The sequence below is a fragment of the Bos indicus x Bos taurus genome, chromosome 11 (genome assembly GCF_003369695.1).
Source record: "Bos indicus x Bos taurus breed Angus x Brahman F1 hybrid chromosome 11, Bos_hybrid_MaternalHap_v2.0, whole genome shotgun sequence".
Taxonomy (NCBI): Eukaryota; Metazoa; Chordata; class Mammalia; order Artiodactyla; family Bovidae; genus Bos; species Bos indicus x Bos taurus.
Genome location: NC_040086.1, coordinates 6,830,401 through 6,848,385, shown reverse-complemented (window position 1 = coordinate 6,848,385; position 17,985 = coordinate 6,830,401). Strand labels below are relative to the sequence as shown.

The following is a 17,985-nucleotide window of genomic DNA, read 5'->3' as shown; positions in this document are numbered from 1 at the left end:
CTAGGGTCACAGACCCCTTCAGAAGTCAGATAAAACCACGGAGCTGTCCCAAAGAAAAACACACCGACAAAAACAAAATATTCTGTATACAGTGAGAGATAGTCCAGAACTACCTTAAACACGGTGGGAAGCTTCCGCTGTTGATGAGAGAAGGCGGGTGAGGCCCTGGGGTGAACCAGCCTGGTCACTGTGGAGAAGGTCGTTTCCTGTAGGAGGCGGGCCCACTTCTTAGGAGGGAGCTGGCATCTTCAGGGGCCGCAGCTGCCTGGGGAAGGAAGAGCACACACGTGAGCGTGAACTCGAATGGAGACGGTAAGTCATCCACCACTGCACAGGTCTCAAGGTGTCCAAAATAACAAAACAAGCTTGCAAAGGTGAGTCACGCATTTAAAGAGCACGTCCTTTGAGAAAACATTCAGGAAATCAAGTCAGGGTGAGGAGTACAGAGGTTGACAACCCCTCGTTTGTTTTAACTGAACACACACCTGGCACTTTGCTGTACACTGGGGCGCAGGAATGAGTCAAACCACCTCAAGGAGCCCATACCTTAAGGCACCTTGAGAATCACGCTCCGAGAAACTCCCCAGCTGCTAGGAGAAACTTCCAGGCCCTGTTTAAAAACAGGCTTCCTCTACGAATCGTCACTTGTCCTTTCCACTCTTCTTTAACACCTGCATTCCAAATTACATAATTTTCTACTGAGGTTGTGCTGTTCAGTTGCTCAGTCATGTCCAACGCTTTTTGACCCCATGGTCTGCAGCATGCCAGGCTCTTCTGTCCTCCACTATCTCTTGGAGTTTGCTCAAATTCATGTCCACTGAGTCAGTGATGCTATCTAACCATCTCATCCTCTGTTGCCCCCCTTCTCCTCCTGCCCTCAGTCTTTCCCAGCGAATTGGCTCTTTGCATCAGGTAGTCAAAATATGGGAACTTCAGCTTCAGCATCATCAGTCCTTCCAATGAATATTCAGGGTTGATTTCCTATAGGACTGACTAGTTTGATCCCCTTCTGTCTGGGTAGCCCTGCACTGCATGGCTTATAGTGTCATTGAGTTATGTAAGCCCCTTCATCACGATAAGGCTGTGATCCGTGATGGGTTACATAATTTGAGAAAACTTCAGAAAGCTGAGATGGGACTGCCCTTCTGAGACATCCTGCAGCCAGTTCATCATCCACTCCCGAGTCTGCAGTTTACTTTTAGTATTCTGGAGTCTGATATTTTATTTTTTCTCAGGTCTGTATCATTTCCCTGGGCCTCTGAGAAGCTGGGAAAGCCTCAGCATAAGGGCTTTCAATGCCCAGTGGGTAAAACAGCCTAACTCAATGCCAAACCTTCCACGTAGACTAAATGTGCTAAATGCCACCCTTGTTGTTCACTTTGGATTTACTGTGAGAAAGCACAGGGCATCGCATCAAGGCGTCAGAGCTCATCACTGTGAAGCATAAGGCACCAGATCAAAGACACGCATCCAGGATCTACCCATCCCCAAGCCCCTCCCGTTGAGGGGCTCAGAATGACCATAGCTGATGGGAGCCCTGTGGACGATCTCAGGGAGAAACTAACAGAGTGGGGAAAGGGGAGGACGGATGAGCAGAATGGATTTATTTGGGAAGCCCAGGAAATCTTCTGCAAAGAAGTGGACACCACACCCCGCTAACCACTTCACTTTCTCTCTTCCTCTTTGCCCCAGAAACTTCTTAAAAGGATTTTCATATCCACTCTGAATGGCCTGCCCTCTGCTCCCTAGTCTCACGGACCTTGTGAAATGTGTCACATAGGCTACCACAGGCTCTTGGTCACTCCACGTGAAGGGACCACCCCTCCAAGTCCCCATCTTACTAGACGGCTCTACAGCACATGGCCCCCACCCACCCCTGCTCTGGGCCATCTCCCTGGAATGAGGGCCCAGCCCTTCTCCTCCGTCAGCTCCGGGCCATCTCTGCTCCTGGCTCATCTGTGAGCCCTGAATCCTTCTGCCTCCATGCTGCCTCTACAGTGCTTCCCATGACTTCATTCAATCCGTTCCTTCCTAGTCGGCCAGCTTCTCCTATGACTTCTGATCAGCTCCGAGTGGATTCTCTGATCAACAGCCTCTCCCACGGGCTCCTGCGCACCCCCTTCCTCCACAGTTATGAATGCCAAGTTACACCGGCTCTCCTTGACACCCCGCACTGGCTGCCTCAGGGATGCAGAGCCCTGGCCACGCTGGGCGGCTCCCCCAGTCACTGGAACTCCCTGCCCAGCCAAGGAAGAAGGGTCCAGGGCAGATCCCCTGAGTCTCCTGCAGTCCTCGGAGGAGGGCCCCCCCTTACACATCCTGCATGTGCTAAGAGTTCAATAACACTTGTAGAAGTCAGGGTGGAAGGAAGGAGAGAGAGAGGGAGGGAGGCCAGAAGGAACCCACCCACCACCTTTGCACTAGACCGAAAAGGGACCAACACCCACCTGGAATGAAGCGGGGGAAGCACGCACTGCCCACGAGTCAGAGGACAGGCAGAGGGGAGCCATCCCCGGGGGCTGGAGATGCCTGAGACTTGCCCGGGAGAAGGTGCACCAGTGCTTAAGGCGGGGGACAAAGGCTCACAGCTGGAGGGGGCAGGAGGTCCGAGGGACTGGGGAGCAGGAGCTGGACTGCAGCACTTCAATGCCACGAGGAATTCTGGGTCAGCATCACCCCCCTTATCCAGAGGAAACTCAGCAAAGATTTAAAAAATGGTGTTTTGAAATCGATTTGTAATAAAATTCAATATATCCTTTTATTTGTTATTTGTTGCTTTTTCCTTGCTGCTTTTAATATATCAACACATATATGTGGAACCTAGAAAAACATACAGATGAGCTTATTTGCAAACCAGAAATACAGACGTAGACACAGAGAACAAATGTATGGATCCCAAGGGAAGAAATGGGGTGGGAGGAACTGGGAGACTGGGGCTGACATGTGCACACTATGGATACCATGCGTAAAACAGATGACTAATGAGAACCTGCTGTACAGCACATGGAACTCTTCTCAATGCTCTGTGGGGACCTAAATGGGAAGGAAATCCAAAAAGACTCCATATAGCTGACTCACTTTGCTGTACAGCAGAAACTAACAACATTGTAAAGCAACAAAACACCGATAAAGAAAAATAAATAAAAATTATCCTTTTAGAAAATATCTACAGTCACTGATTTATTCCACCACGTTATTTCTCTGGTGAATTTTCCACATAAAATAAGATGATTAACTCCGCCAGTAAATGAACAAGTGCCCCCCGCCCCCTGCATTTATTACATATGAAATTTCCCAGACTTGCTGACATTGTCTCCATCGCAGCTTCCAGCTGATGTGCAGAGGCGCGGCAGTGCATTGAGGTACCCAGGGTACTGTCTGACCCAGGGCACTGTCTGACCTGGGCAGTCATGGAGGGGTGGGGTGACCAGAAGCCTCGGCCAGTCACCCCACCTCCACCGGTCTGGTCTGCTGACTAGGTGCACCAGGAGTGAAAACATGGCATAGCTTTCTATGACACTCCGTGAAACAGCGAGCCATTGTCAACTCCCCAAGTAGAGCTGCCATTGCTTCTTGAGGATAACATCTGGAAACCAGCACATCACAGCATAACTAGGTGGTCCACGGAACATACATACACAGCTACAGGTTTATTAAAGATAAGGTGAAAATGAAAATCTGAGGCATAAAGCAATTTCCTACTAGATCCAGAAAGACAAACTTCAACGTGAGCTAAATTAAGAACAGAGACTAAGTATCAGAATTTACAATGAACATACTGGCCCCATGGAAAGCCCTACTTCGGGGAATGGCGGACTTCATCCATAGCGCCTTCCTATCACGGTAAGAAACTGCACACTCGGTGCAGACAAAGGAAAAGAGACATGGTGTCATAGGAACCGAAGGGGTTTCCTCAAGGCCCAGGGTCCCAGCGCAGCGGGGGGACAGTTGCTCCCACCTTGTGGCCATAAAGAATCTATTACTATTAAGGCCTTCTAATTCTTGAGGCATTTCCTTCTTGTATCTGAGGAATTCCCCCTCATTGTGAATCTTGTCTTCCAGGACAGAAGCCAGGCATGCAGGGGCTGAGGTGGCATACCACGGACACACACACGGCAGACACACACACGGCAGGCACACACACACGGCAGGCGCACACACGGCAGGCACACACACGGCAGGCGCACACACACGGCAGGCGCACACACACAGCAGGCACACACGTGGTAGGCACACGCACACGGCAGACACACGCACACGGCAGACACACACGGCAGGCACACACACGGCAGGCGCACACACGGCAGGCGCACACATGGCAGGCACACGCACACGGCAGGCACACGCACACGGCAGACGCACGCAGACGGCAGACGCACACACGGCAGGCACACACACGGCAGGCACACACACACGGCAGGCGCACACACACAGCAGGCACACACGTGGTAGGCACACGCACACGGCAGACACACGCACACGGCAGACACACACGGCAGGCACACACACACGGCAGGCACACACACGGCAGGCACACACACACGGCAGGCGCACACACGGCAGGCGCACACATGGCAGGCACACACACACGGCAGGCACACGCACACGGCAGACGCACGCAGACGGCAGACGCACACACACGGCAGGTGCACACACATGGCAGACACACACACAGCAGACACACACACAGCAGGCGCACACACACAGCAGACACACACACAGCAGGCGCACACACACGTCAGGCGCACACACGGCAGGCGCGCACACACGGCAGGCACACACACGGCAGACACACACAGAAGATGCAGGAAGACACACATGTGTCTGGGCTGCACCGTCCACACAGGGCCTACAGGGGGCCTTGCTACGTGGGGTTCAGGGGGTCTCTATCCACAGTAAGCTCCAAGCCTGACTCCCCAGCCTGCCCCCAGCTCCATCCCATACTGTGGGGGCCCTTAGCGTGCCCACAGGCAGGCATCCCCACCCTCCCCTCTCCCACCCTGCATATAGCCCTGGCCACTCTGCAGACCAGGGAGGCCCTCAGGCAGTGGAGTCCACAGAGGACTATCGGGAAAGAGGCCTGCGTCCACCCTGGAATCTGAGGGCAGGCTATCTGGGCAGGGAATTCCAGGGCTCCTGGGTTCTGTACCATCCTCTAAGCTCTAAGACTCCTGGCCATGCAGAGGCCTGTGGCCGGCTGATAAGCAGGGCAGAAGCCCCCAAAGTACGGGGTCTGGGGGACTTCCCTGGTGGTTCAGTGGTTAAGGGGCTTCCCAAGTGGTTCAGCGGTAAAGAATATGCCAGCTAATGCAGAAGATGCTGGAGACATAGGTTTAATCCCTAGATGGGAAGATCTCCTGGAGAAGGAAATGGCAACCCACTCCAGTATTCTTGCCTGGAGAATCCCGTGGACAGAGCGGCCTGGTGGGCTACAGTCCTTGGAATCACAAAGAGTCAGACATGCCCAAGCACACACACCAATGGTTAAGACTCTGTGCTCCCACTGTGTGTGTGTGTGTGGCAGGGCGGGGGTGTGGAGGGTGGGCACAGGTTCAATTCCTGGTCGGGGAAACTAAGATTCCACATGCCACACAACCAAAACCAAAAGCAAACAAACAAAAAATACAGGGCCTGGGTGGGATCTATCCTATCCGAGTTTAAGGGAAGTTTCTGCAGAAACCCAAGGAGGCATATTGTAGCCCTAAGGAGCCCCTCCCTCTTCCAGAGACCTGAAGTAGCAGAGCCCCGCCTCTCAATACAGAAGGGAAGTGAAGTGAAAGTCACTCAGTTGTGTCCGACTCTTTGTGACCCCATGGACTATTGAGTCCATGACATTCCCCAGGCCAGAATACTGGAGTGGGTTGTCATTCCTTTCTCTAGGGGATCTTCCCAACCTAGGGATCGAACCCAGATCTCCCACATTGCACACGGATTCTTTACCAGCTGAGCCATAAAAAGGAAATCCTAATGGTAGTTTCCATATTTCCACTTCACGCCAACTCACTCTCCACACTGAGCATCTCCCTGTAAACTCTGTGTCTCCCTGTACAGACACAGACGGAATCATTTAATATGACTTCTCATCCCAAACATTAACAGACACAGCCTACATGTATGCCTGACATAATGGAGAAATATTCAGAGAATGACGCTCTAACTAATTCACCTATAACAAAAAGAGGCGGTGTATGAGTCCCCAGGGAAAGCAAAGACTATAAGACTTATGAAATGTCACCACCCACATGCTCTATGGAAAATTAGTGGAAACATACATGGGGAATGGATTATGGTATTAAAATGAAGCCCATAATGAGGACCTTCACCTCTGACAAGCATTCAGCCAGCTATTAAACAGTCATTATTAAAACTAAAAATGTTAGTTTTGAAGACAAGGCAGTAAAAGAACTTATAAAGCCAGAGAACTACATGATGGTGGAAAATACTTTAGAATTCTGTGTTTACACCGGTCTTTGTTTCTTAAAAGCAAAGTCCCAGAAATAAGCTGCAAATGGCCAGGGAGCTCAGTGTCTATCTTCCTGTAGCAATGATTCTCCATGAGGATTTTCTGGGGGGAGTTTTTATATTAATATAAAATGAATTCCATTTATTATTTTATATTAATATAAAATGTTATGTTATATATACATTAACAAAATATATTAATATAAAATAATAAATTAAATGTAATTTAAATATATATTTAAACATACTATAAACTTTTATATTATATGTATCAATAACTTATATTAACATAAACATTTATATTAATATAAAATTAATTACAAATTATTTTATATTAGTAATTTTTCTATTAGAGGATACAGGACTATGTCATGAAGCAGAAAGAAAAGTCCCCAAGAGATAAAACACAAGACAAAAAATCGTCCCTTAAGGTGACATCATGGTGTGCTCAGCCGAGCATCCACTCTTGATTTTCCAAGAGGAATGTTTTGGAGGTAAAATCTGAGAGGCACTGTCCTGGGTGAGCACCACAGTCCCCTCTCCTCAGCCCCCCTGACACACCCACAAGGCTGGACACCAACCCCAAGGACAGAGAAGACCCCAGACGGGCTCTGCACCAGGAAGGAGAACATGGACGTGTCCTCCTGGGGTCCCCACAGCGTGCTCCCGGGTGACATGACTGCCCCATTCTGCAGAGATGAATGACACGTCCTAAACCTCGACCACATGACCTGCATGGCCGTCACCGATCCTCCCCCGAGGAAGAGCTTTCCATGACTCTGACCAAAAAAAACTATCCCACCAGAGGTGGTAGGAATATACATCCTCCCCCAAAACCCCAAAGTCCAAAAACCCCTGAGATATTGGCAATCTTTCTATCAGCAGACAGATCTGAAAGTGTAGCTCACAGAACTGACTTAGTTACCCAAACAAACGGGGAAAGGAAAGTTTGGGGGTTTTATCATAAGGATATCGCAAATAGGACATGAAGATAAAGTAAAAATAGCCACAGAGGTTTCCGGTGTTGCTAGGAATCCTAAGCTATTCAGCTCTTACACAGCACCATATTGGTGGTGTCACATGGGTTTTCAGGGAAGAGGTGAAAATGAGGCACGGAGGGAAGTGATTACTGTCACAAGCAGGCTACAGACAGGAACGCCCTTGACCGCCAGGCTGGAGTTTGGCAAGGTCTCCACTCTGCCTTCCTCGGGTTCCTGGACAAGAGAAACCAGATTGAGTGATGGAAGTGACCCTGGTCTCCATCCCTGGTGCCTTTTTAATCTGTTGACTGGGGAATTCTGCAGAAACTAATGCCTGTGGCCTGCAGATTGTTATGTAAGTGAATACTGAAAGGTCTCCAGTCAATAACATCTGGGTAACAAAAGGCATTTTGCTATGCCTCTGGTCAATAATGTGTTAAGCACACTGCCTTGCCTCTTCCAGCATCTTACCCTCTGGCACAGCCCCAACCCAGACACTTGCCAAAGGCTCTGAGATGGACAGCGGCCACACAAGACTTGCAGAGTCGACAGGGAGAGAGAAGATGCCTGGAGCACTGGCTCCTGCTCAGGTGAGAACAGTTCCGCTTCCCAGAATGGGGTCCACAGATGAGTCTCAGAGCACCAGACAGTCTCTGCAAGAATCCTTCCGTGTTTTCACTCGTGGGGTTTTTTTCTTACTGAAGTAAAACATGCACACAGCGAAATACACAACAAATCTTAAGTCTACAATCCCATAAACCAGGACAACTGCAGACACCAGAAACACCCCCATCAGGATACAGACATTTCCATTTCCATCTCCTCTGAAGTTCCTGTGAGCCTCTGAGCAGGCACCTCCTGGTAATGCACGTGGCCCCACCAAGCTGATTTCTATCATCTCCTCTCCAACCTTCTGACAGTTAGTGCGTGTGCACCCCCGATGGCCAGCTCACACCTGCTGCTATTCTCGTTGTTTAGTCACTAGGTCGTGTCCAACTCTTCTGCAACCCCATGTAGAGCACCCCGACAGGCTCCTCTGTCCATGGGATTCTCCAGGCAAGAACACCAGAGTGGGGTGCCCAGTCCTTCTCCAGAGGATCTTCCTGACCCAGGGATCAAACCCTGGTCTCCTGCACTGGCATGCAGGTTCTTTACCACTGAGTCACCTGGGAAGCTCCGGCTACCGTCGATGCCTTGCTGTTTCAGGGCACATACCTGCTTTCATTACTTACTACCAACCGATGCAGCAAAAGCAGTGGTTCTCAATGGGGCCAGCATGCCCCTCAAGGGAGCATTTTGGAAACTGTGGGGAAGGGGACTCTCTGGGTGGTCATTTAGTGGCAGAGACCATGGATACCACTCGTCTGGAATAGCACCCTCCCACCCAACAGTGAAGACCTGGCCCTCATCCTGCTTGAATTCCAGGCTCCCACAGACCTTCACACTGACAGAAGCATCATTTACCACTTTGGGAGCCTGGCACCCCTACTCCATCCTCCACTGGGATAAAATATATTTTGCTGGCACAGTTTCATAGATCCTGAATTTTCCTGGGATGCAATCACTGTGGAAATGGAGGGAAGACTGGCCTCCCATCACCACTCAGACCCTGATCACCAGTCAGTCTTCACCTAGGGGTGTGTGGACCATGTGTCTGCTCCAGGCTACATGGGCAGGCGTCCTGTATCCCTGCACTCAGTCTGCATAAAACACCACTGACTTCGTCAGACCAGTCGGCCCCTACCCAAGCATCTACACACCAAAATACATCATTTTAACCCAAATTAATTTACTTATTCCTTACACAGGCTACTATATTATTTGGAAATTATGTTGTAGCTAAGTTTTATTATATCAACTCAGAATTGTAAAGGGGGGGTTAAAATATTTTCATGAAAAGGGAGTATTCATTTAGACCATGAAATTTTTGCACCTTGTTTTATGTCCCTGGACATATTCCAGTGTCTCTTGATTTATAGTCTATGGGAACTTGAATAGAATTTGTATGCTGCTGTTGTGCAAAAACTGTATAAATCTTAATTATGTTGAATTGGTTCATAGTGCCTTGCAAGCCTACTTTTCCTTCTAATTTTCTATTCATTCTATTAATTTTTGAGAATTTGATATTGAAACTCCAACTAAAAATATTAATTTATCTACTTAAAAAAAATTGTAATTTATAGTGCAACTATATGTAGTTTTGTTGTATATTTTCCAAGTGTCCTGTAACTGTGTTATCATACTTCCATAATTTAAAAAATAAAAAAAGAAATAAAAAGGGGGAGGATATTTGGTTTTGAGTGAGGTGAGAAGCACCGGTCTAAAGTGATAGCATCTGACTCAATTTGACTCTTGGTCAGGAGCAACTGGCTGTATTTTCAGGGGTCCATGAGTTCCCTAGGGGCCCAGATGGTAAAGAATCCACCTGCAATGCAGGAGACCTGGGTCTGATCCCTGGGTTGGGAAGATCCCTTGGACTAGGGCATGGCAACGCATTCTAGTATTCTCGCCTGGAGAATCCCATGGACAGAAGAGCCTGGTGGGCTACAGTCCATGGGGTTGCAAAGAGCCAGACATCACTGACTGACACTTCCACTTCCTGAGTTCTCTGGTTTGGGAAGCCAGCTGTGCAGAGCCTGGAATGCCAAGCTGCTCCTCCATCAACAGCACCCTGAGTCCCCCTGAAACCCAGCTACCAAACTGCACTTTAGTGGGGGTCATTTGAGAGATGGCCCAAAATCAGGAATCAGGTACATGTACTTGTACTCTGTACCTCTTAAATGGGGACTCTCAGGAGCGAGTGCCTGCTTCTCTCTACCAGGAATGCTTTTGCATCTCCTGAGTGCTTCTTTCTGATCTTGAAGACACGGGAGGCTGTGCTATGCCAGGTGCCTACAGGAAAACGTGTTGGTGTTGTCGGCCTCAGCTACTCGTTAGAACCAGCCTGGGGACTCTAGGAACGCCAGTGCCCCAGGCACACCCCGAGATGCTTGTTAGTTTGCGCTGAGGTCCCATCCAGCAGTGCTGAGAGTGCCCTGGGCGGGCCTGAGAAGCCGGCAGGACGGAGCACTGTGCTTTCTTTTGTTCCTGCAGCCCCACTGGGGTCACCCAATAAGGTACACACTGAAGGAGAGTGAAAGTGTTAGTCACTCAGTCATGCCTAACTCTTTGCGACCCCATGGACTGTAGGCCACCATGTTCCTCTGTCCATGGGATTTCCCAGGTGAGAATACTGGAGTGGGTTCCCATTCCTTTCTCCAGGGGATCTTCCCAACTCAGGGACTGAACCCAGATCTCCTGCATTGCAGGCCAATTCTTTACCATCTGGGCTACCAGGGAAGCCCCTAAGGTACACACTAGTACCTATAAAATAAACAACAATGACCTACTGTATTCCACAGCAAACTTTACTCAATATCCTGTGATAAACCATAATGGGTGCAGGGCAGGGGGGAAGATTCAAGAGGGACAGGACATATAAATATTTACGGCTGATTCACGCTGTTGTATCGCAGAAGACAACACAACACTTTAAAGCAATTATCCTCCAATTAAAAATAAATTTAAAAAAATAATGGGAAAGAATCTGCAAACTGAATTTTGCAGATTTTTGAATAACTGAATCACTTTGCTGTATACCTGAATTACTGTGAATCAACTATACTTCAATTTTTAAAAGTACATAGTTCATCAAGCTTTACCTTATACATTTCTAGATTTCACTTTGTCTCCACTTAAAAATTTTTTTGATGTGTATCATCTTTATTACAACATTTATTACAACATTCCTTCTGTTTTATGTTTGGTTTTTTGGCCCTGTGGCATGTGGGATGTTAGCTCCCCTGACCAGGGAATGAACCCACACCTCCTGCCTTGGAAGGTGACGTCTTAACCATGGGACCACCAGGGACGTCCTTGTCTCCACTGTTGTTTTGCTTTCTCCCTATTTTTAATTCATGGTGCTGAACTCCAAAGTATGCTGGTGACCCACAGCCCTGGGGAAGCCAGCCCCGTCCCACACTCGGTGAGATCACTCTGCAAGTTCCCGCATGCCACAGCCAGGAGGCTGCACCAGCACTGCCTGGGGCCCCAGCACCTAATGGGGTTCAAGGGGGGGCAAAGCTGCTCACAGTGCAGATCCTGTCAGCCCACCCGACACCCTGGAAGACAGGAAAACACAGGCAACTGCCGGCCAACAGCAGCCGACGGGGAGCAACAGGAGGCGGAGTCCCTGACGACTCCTGTCCTTCACAGCGGTGTGTTCACATTGAGTTTGTCCGTGTTGATGGCATACGAATCCCCCTACGCTTCCCTAACCCCGTGCTATGGGAGCTCCACTGCAGTTGTCCAGCTTTGCCACGTGGATCAGTGAGACGCTCTCCACGGCCTCTCTGCCTGCTTCCAGATGGACACACCTGCCACGGATGCAGCCCAGTCACAGGCTCTCCATCTGGCCCTGTCCAGGAGCACGGCTGAGCCAGAGTGTATCGAGTGATGCCCAGGACAACCACACTTTGTCCACTGGGACAAATCTCCAAGAATCCCACTAGGCAGAGAGACCTCCAACGTCCTCTACTTCACCAAGCAGACTCCTGTCCGATCAAGGACAGCGATGAGCACCCATCTTGTTCACTACTCTATCCTCAGTACTTAGCATAGAAGAGTACCCAGCACACAGTAGACACTCGATAAACATTTGTTAAGTAAACTGTTGTTTAGTCGTTCAGTCACGTCTGACTCTTTGTGAACCCATGGACTGTAGCCTGCCAGGCTCCCTGTCCATGGAACTCTCGAGGCAGAATACTGGAGTGGGTTGCCATTCCCTTCTCCAGAGGATATTCCCAACCCAGAGATCGAATTCAGGTCTCCTGCATCGTGGGGAGATTCTGTACCATCTGAGCACCAGGGGGTATGACTACAAAATACTAAATGGAGTACTGAATAGGATATAAAATAGGTAAGAAAGAACCCACCTGCCAATGCAGGAGACACAAGAGACGGGGGTTTGATCCCTGGGTCGGGAAGGGAATGACAACCCACTCCAGTATTCTTGCTTGGAGAATCCCGTGGACAGAGGAGCCCGGCCGGCTACAGCCCATGGGGTCGCAGAAGGTCAGACATGACTGAGCGCCTTAGCACATACCATGTGGAGTCCAGAGGTCTCTGTCTCCTTCTGGGTGCCAGCCCTCCACCAAGGTAATCACCCCATCTAAGCTTCTGTTTCCTCCGCTGTAACAGGAGGGTGATAATCGCGTGTCTCTCGGGAGACTGCTGGGAGGATAAAAGAGCATTAAGTATAAACGGTCTTAAAAACTGTAAAGTGCGGTGCATGCCTGTTATGAATGAGTGTCACCCTAGTGTCTGTAGCTACACCACTCAGTGTCAACCTTCATCTGGAGGAGCCACAACTTACCCTTCCCCACGGTGGTTAGGGCATTCATAACTATCTCCTCCAGGAGACAACCCTTTCCAGCCCAAAGCCCTAGGAGGGCCGCTCCCAAACCAGTTCAACTTGGCAGGACTAAAACGCCTGCAAGCAACTTACAGACACACCCTATTATAAACCTCCAGAAAGACTGCCAAGTTCCCCAAAGACAGATTTGAACAGCTTTTACTCCTGGTTCACACAGGAATAAAAACAACCACCCTCCCCGCAAAAAGAACAACAACAAAACACAGATTAAACCGCCATCACCTTCTTAGAAGACAAACTGACAACCAAGAGTAGGAGGAAAGGACTCTCGCTTTCTGCGCGCTGTGCAGGGAAAGGGGACGCCCCGCGCGAAGGTGCCAAAGAGACAGTCGTCCCCCTCCCGCCCCCCGCCCCCGCCCCCGCCCTCGCCCCCGCCCTCCTACCTGGCGCCGGGTGGTCGCGTGCGGGGAGGCCGGGCGGGCGGAGGCGCCCTGGGAGCCGGCACATCACATCCCCTCGGTCGGGACCCGGACCCGCGCTCCCTGCCGGCTCCGCCTCGCGCCCGGGAAAGTACGGGCGCGGCTCCGCTGGGGCGGGGACGGCTCCCACTCCGCCCCACCGCGGAACTGGGAGACCGCCGGCCCCTTCCGGCGCCACTCTCCCCCTGGCATCCCCGCGCAGGACCCTGGACGGCGGCCGCGCGCCCCTCGGGACAGAGAGGGGATGACTCACTGTGACCTAGGCCCCGTGGATGTCCCCCACCCCCACGGCGGGGCCCCTGGGCACGATTTCCGGTGGAGCTCTCGACCCCAGGTACGCTCACACTCCTGTCCCCAAGCCAGACCTTCAGCAAGCCTCAGGCGCTTTGTTGATCTTCTCTGAACCGCCGTTTCCTCTTCTGCGAAAAGGGATCTTAACAGCACCGACCTCGTGGAGCAGTTGTGGGGTTTCAAGGCGCTAATGCCGTAAACCTGGGGCCAGGCGCAGAGTTGATGCTCCACAAATCACCTGCTGCTTTTACTGTTACTCTTATGGGCCCGGACAAGAGAACAGCAGTGCATGTGGTCCAATCTTGGTATCAGACTTCCTGGCCAGACCTCGTGGGCTTTTAAGCTTAAAACTCACTTAAGTTCGTTTTGAACTCAGAGGAATGCAATGAATGGGTCACACCTACACCTCCCTGGGGATGGTGGGCGGAGGGAGGAGGCTGAGGTCCCAGTGCACCCCCTTGGTTCCAAGGAACCCTTCCCTTTCCAATCTGTGCCTCCAGCGAGTGACTGGCCCCCAGCTTGTTTTGAGGACTTCATAGGCCAACCTCCCAGGAGACACGGAGTCAACGATGATTGTTTCCTTCCTAATAGAACACACCACCCCTTCCTGTATCCCTTCCCGCCTGGGCAGACGCTGGTGTCCCTCACCCATCTCTTGATATCTACATCAGAAACTCAGGAACTGAGACAACTTCAGCTGCCCCAGATAATTCTGAGATGGAAGAAAGCATAAATCGTCCAGCAGCCACAGCTCTTCTGCTCTAATGCCTGTCTTGAGACCACAAATGATGATATTTTTCTTTTTCTTTTTCTTTTATCTGGTTCCAGAGTTCATATGGGAAATAGATGCGGAAACAGTGGAAACAGTGTCAGACTTTATTTTCGGGGGCTCCAAAATCACTGCAGATGGTGATTGCAGCCATGAAATTAAAAGATGCTTACTCCTTGGAAGGAAAGTTATGACCAACCTAGATAGCATATTCAAAAGCAGGGACATTACTTTGCCAACAAAGGTCCATCTAGTCAAGGCTATGGTTTTTCCTGTGGTCATGTATGGATGTGAGAGTTGGACTGTGAAGAAGGCTCAGCACCGAAGAATTGATGCTTTTGAACTGTGGTGTTGGAGAAGCTCTTGAGAGTCCCTTGGACTGCAAGGAGATCCAACCAGTCCATTCTGAAGGAGATCAGCCCTGGGATTTCTTTGGAAGGAATGATGCTAAAGCTGAAACTCCAGTACTTTGGCCACCTCATGCGAAGAGTTGACTCATTGGAAAAGACTCTGATGCTGGGAGGGACTGGGGGCAGGAGGAGAAGGGGACGACAGAGGATGAGATGGCTGGATGGCATCACTGACTCGATGGACGTGAGTCTGAGTGAACTCTGGGAGTTGGTGATGGACAGGGAGGCCTGGCGTGCTGCGATTCATGGGGTCGCAAAGAGTCGGACATGACTGAGTGACTGAACTGAACTGAACTGAGAGTTCATATGGATCCTCTTTCTCGGAGGAACAGGCTTCAATTTGGGGCTGGTGATAAAGCATTATGAGAACTCGTCACATGTCCCATCTCGTAGTGAATTTCTATTTAGGTGATGGTTCTCAAAACCCAACTTGCATGTTAGAATCACCGAGAGGATCTGGACTGCTGATGCTCAGATAAGCGTCATCAGAATCTCTGCAGCTGACACCCAAATATCAGAATTTTGAAAGCTCCCGTGCATGTGCGCTAAATTGCTTCAGTCATGTCCAACCCTTTGCAACCCCATGGACTGTAGCCCACCAGGCTCCTCTGTCCATGGAATTTTCCAGGCAATAATACTGGAGTGGGTTGCCATGTCCTCCTCCAAGGGATCTTCCTGACCCAGGGATCAAACCCTTGTCTCTTAGGTCTCCTGCACTGGCTGGCAATTTCTTTACCAGTAGTGCCACTGCAGTCCCTTGGACTGCAAGGAGATCCAACCAGTCAATCCTAAAGGAAATCAACCCTGAATATTCACTGGAAGGACTGATGCTGAAGTTCCCAACAATTTGGCCACATGATGTAAAGAGCTGACTCAGTGGAAAAGACCCTAATGCTGGGAAAGATTGAAGGCAGGAAGAGATGGGGACGACAGAGGGTGAGATGGTTGGATGGCATCACCAACTCAATGGACATGAGTTTGAGCAAACTCAAAGCCTGGGGTGCTGCAGTCCATGGGGTTGCAAAGAGTCAGAACTACTTAGAGACTGAACAACACGTGTCACCGTAGACCCAGGTGATTGCAACACGTGTGCAGGATTGCAAACAAGTGTGTGTCCAGACTTACAGTGCTGCCGATTCTCTGCATCTTCCACTTGAAACTGCTTCATCGCATGTGTCCAAGTGGCAGTTAATGAAACTGACATGGGGGGCCAGCTCAACACTGCAGAACTAGCCCAGAAGTGATACAACTGTCTTACTGTTTATGCAATGGAAGTTTTTAAAGTCATTTACAAGTAGAAAGTAAAATTGATTTGTGCGATCATGTAGAAATAATAATTACATTTTCATTTTTCTTTATGTTCTGATGCCTCGGACAAACCCATACCCCAGCTGTTCTGCTAGATGCCTGGGCCCCTAGACCCAAGGAGGACCCTCAAACAGCCCCCCATTGTGGGGATGAGACCTGAAGGCCTGCCCTTCTCACCTGTGACCACTGTTTTGCTGGGATCCTGAAATCATCATCTCCCTCACTCAGCTGTGCTGAATGCCTTCCCTGGCTCGTCCTCCCTCTGTTTCCTAGGTAACAGGTGTGTCCACCTGCCCTGGTCCACCCTGGGTTGGAGGCTTCAGAAGGTGGAGGCTGTCACATAAGTCACTGTCTGCTCTGGTCTCAGCATCACACAGATACTGTAGATGCAGGGTATACGTTAGGTCAGAGACCTTTCATGAAAATGACGACACATGTAGTTTGACAAAAGTGTGTGAGCAACAGAAACAACAGAACACTTCTGGGGTGTGTGTCCCTCACTCCCCTCCCATCTCTGAGACTCTCACTTGGGAGACTCGACTGCCTGCTACCCCCCAGACCACCTTCCTTAAGAGAGACTGTGTGTGTTAGTCACTCAGTCGTGTCCGACTCTTTGCGACCCCATGGACTATAGCCTGGCAGGCTTCTCTGTCCATGGAATTCTCCAGGCAAGAATACTGGAATGGATTGCCATTCCCTTCTCCAGAGGTACTTTCTAACCCAGGGATCGAACCCTAGTCTCCTGCATCGCAGGCAGATTCTTTACCATTTGAGCTACAGGGAAGTCTAAGAAAGACTGTATTCCCTGAGAATTTTCAGTCTCTCTCCTACCTGGCAAGCTCCTCAGATCATGTGACCCTCTTCAGGAGGACCATCTTACAATGCATGAAAGAAACAGCACCTGGTTGACTGGTACAGCATGCTCTCATGGTCTGAAACACAAGACGCTGCCCATGACCAATGAGGCATGACACTTTGAAGATTGCCCATTGTGAACATTCAGGCCAGACATGACAGCTCTAAAGAGGGAGCGTTTATGTGCTTGTTTCCTTGACTCCCCAAAGCTAAAATGCTGGTGAACTCTGAGCCTCTCATTTATATCATAAACCATCGAGTTCAGAAGGATGTACATTCATGTAAAGAGCACAAGGTATTTTTCCCACCCAGAGGAGCAGCGTTCAGCAGGAGGCAAGAAGAAAAGCAGAGAAGAGATGCCTGGTGTTTGCTGACCCTGGACAGTCACTGAGAGGAGACTCAGCACCCCATTCTCCCCTGCCACCAAACAAAAGAGAGACCCTGGCCTCCTCCCGAGAGAGGAGGCTTGAGGGGACTCTGGAAGAGACCAGAATCCCTGGGCTCCCCAAGGTGTAGCCCTGGACACCACCCATGTCATAGCAAAGACTTGGGTCCGGCATGGCCCAGGCCAAGGGGCAGCTGGACAACAGAAATGCTGGGCCTGGGCCAGGCTGCCTCGCTAGGTCCAGTGTTCAGAGTCCCAGACCCTCCAAGGGGACATCAGCGGGGCTGAGATGAGCTGGCACAGGTTGGGACCAGCAGGGCAAGCTCAATCTCCACTGGGGGATGTAAGTCCAGAGAATGACCTTCAGGCAGAACCCTTATCCGGACCCCAGGACAAGCCAAAAGCTTTCCCTACCTCCACCTCCATCACGTCCGGAGAATCCCAGTTACCGTCCAGAGGAAAGCAAGCTGCTTGAAGAGGGAAGAGTTCTGAACAGATTCTCTTAGGTTATGCAAAGAGACTGAGCCGTAACCCAGTGCAGACTAAACAACTCTGTATTGCCAAGATTTTTTTTTTTTTTTTGCTGGCATCAGATGGAAATGAGGCTTCACACGCTAAGCTGACTTCAGTCGT

At 50.2% G+C, this 17,985-nt stretch overlaps 2 protein-coding genes across 12 annotated transcripts in view; one reads left to right on the top strand and one right to left on the bottom strand.

Annotated features, from left to right (window-relative positions):
* IL1R1 (interleukin 1 receptor type 1) overlaps positions 1 to 17,985 on the bottom strand; it is a 134,307-nt gene that overhangs the window by 38,756 nt on the left and 77,566 nt on the right. For 4 of the 11 annotated variants that reach the window (XM_027554761.1, XM_027554758.1, XM_027554762.1 and 1 more), the window contains exon 2: positions 114 to 265. The gene's annotated coding sequence lies outside the window, so the exon portion shown is untranslated. Of the gene's footprint in view, positions 1 to 113; positions 266 to 2,447; positions 3,040 to 12,585; positions 12,714 to 13,298; positions 13,436 to 17,766; positions 17,867 to 17,985 lie in introns of those variants that run through there. The other 7 variants (XM_027554752.1, XM_027554753.1, XM_027554755.1 and 4 more) reach the window with 7 other exon arrangements.
* Positions 3,809 to 14,493, top strand: LOC113900686 (translation initiation factor IF-2-like). Its single transcript, XM_027554375.1, has 3 exons — positions 3,809 to 3,843; positions 13,206 to 13,668; positions 14,454 to 14,493. Exons 1-3 carry the CDS (start codon positions 3,809 to 3,811, stop codon positions 14,469 to 14,471), a joined length of 516 nt encoding a protein of 171 aa, XP_027410176.1. The 3' UTR covers positions 14,472 to 14,493.